The sequence below is a fragment of the Anopheles cruzii genome, unplaced genomic scaffold (genome assembly GCF_943734635.1).
Source record: "Anopheles cruzii unplaced genomic scaffold, idAnoCruzAS_RS32_06 scaffold04105_ctg1, whole genome shotgun sequence".
NCBI lineage: Eukaryota > Metazoa > Arthropoda > Insecta > Diptera > Culicidae > Anopheles > Anopheles cruzii.
In genome coordinates this window covers 337-1,573 of record NW_026457690.1, presented here as the reverse complement: position 1 = coordinate 1,573, position 1,237 = coordinate 337, and the positions used below count along the sequence as shown (strand labels likewise).

The following is a 1,237-nucleotide window of genomic DNA, read 5'->3' as shown; positions in this document are numbered from 1 at the left end:
CACACGGTCATTGATGGTATGTAAAACTTGCTCTCTTTCGTTCCACCTTTTTCCGCTAGAAACAACACTCACGCACTCCCGCGTACCAGTGTGAGTACTGTCCGAAGGCGTTCAACAGTGACAGCTGCTGGAAAATTCACATACGGGCGCATAAGGGTGAAAAGCCGTTCCCCTGCAGCATTTGTGGGAGGACTTTTGGAACGCCGTACAACCGCAAAGTTCACGAATTGCGACACCAGAATAAGCGAGATTATCAGTGCGACAAGTGTCCGAAGGGCTTCTTTTCGCCGAAGGAACTGCGCTCCCACCAGATACGGCACATCAAGGTTGGCCTACGGACCTTTCCTCTGTTAGCAGAGCTACAAGAGGCCGAACCAGCAAAAGAGGAGCTCCTGTCGAAGGCGGAAGGCTTCTTCAATGATCATCTTTACGAAACGGTAGAGAAGCAGTGCCCAAAGCAGTTCTCTTGCTCGAGCTGCTACAAGTCGTTCCACGATAAATCGCAACTTCGGCTACACATGAAGCGAATGCACAGTGCGGTCTCTCTAAGCAAGTCCAACGTTCGGTTTCCAAAGATTGATAGGGAAACTGCTGAAAAGCAACTGGCCTCGATTCTTTATTCCGGCACTTCGTTTGTGTGCGACGTATGCTCAAGAAGTTTCCGAAGCGGCCGAGGTCTGCGGCAACACCTGTATGTGCACATCCGTGGCGTGAAGGTGCATCGCTGTAGTCGTTGTCCGAGAGTGTTCTTCCAGATCGGACACTTGCAGGAACACGAACTGACGCACACTGGCCAGAAACCTTTCAGTTGCCCCGTCTGCGGAAGATGTTTCAATCGAAACTATATCATGGAACGTCATCGAAGAGAACAACATCCAGAAGAAATTATTGCGGATGGTTCACAGGAAAGTAACCCGGAAAGCGAACCACTAATTGTAGACCTCGATGTGCCACTTGAGACGGACTTTGTACAAGATTCAGTAGGAATCGAGACAAGAGTGATGGACCGAACAGATTTACTAACGTTGAAAGTGAACGGGGCGGAACCAGGGAACGAAGCGAACACTGATGCGAACAGTCCCAAAAGAGTGCGAAAAAAGGTTCGATTTTCGGACGTATTGGAAGTGGAATACTTCAATCCAAATGAGTTTCATATTCCGAGAACACCAAAGCCTAGTAAAAGACCAGGTATACTCAAGGGAAGCTTGAAAACCGGAAAAGTGTCACTGAAACCAGA

At 48.8% G+C, this 1,237-nt stretch overlaps 1 protein-coding gene across 1 annotated transcript; it reads left to right on the top strand.

Annotated features, from left to right (window-relative positions):
• Window positions 1-59: 59 nt before the first annotated feature.
• Window positions 60-534, top strand: LOC128277129 (zinc finger protein 433-like; the record flags this gene model as incomplete). The annotated part of the gene is made up of 1 exon (XM_053015580.1): window positions 60-534. A coding segment is annotated over one exon (475 nt), but the record flags the coding sequence as incomplete, so codon positions are not given.
• Between the last annotated feature and the right edge of the window lie 703 nt (window positions 535-1,237).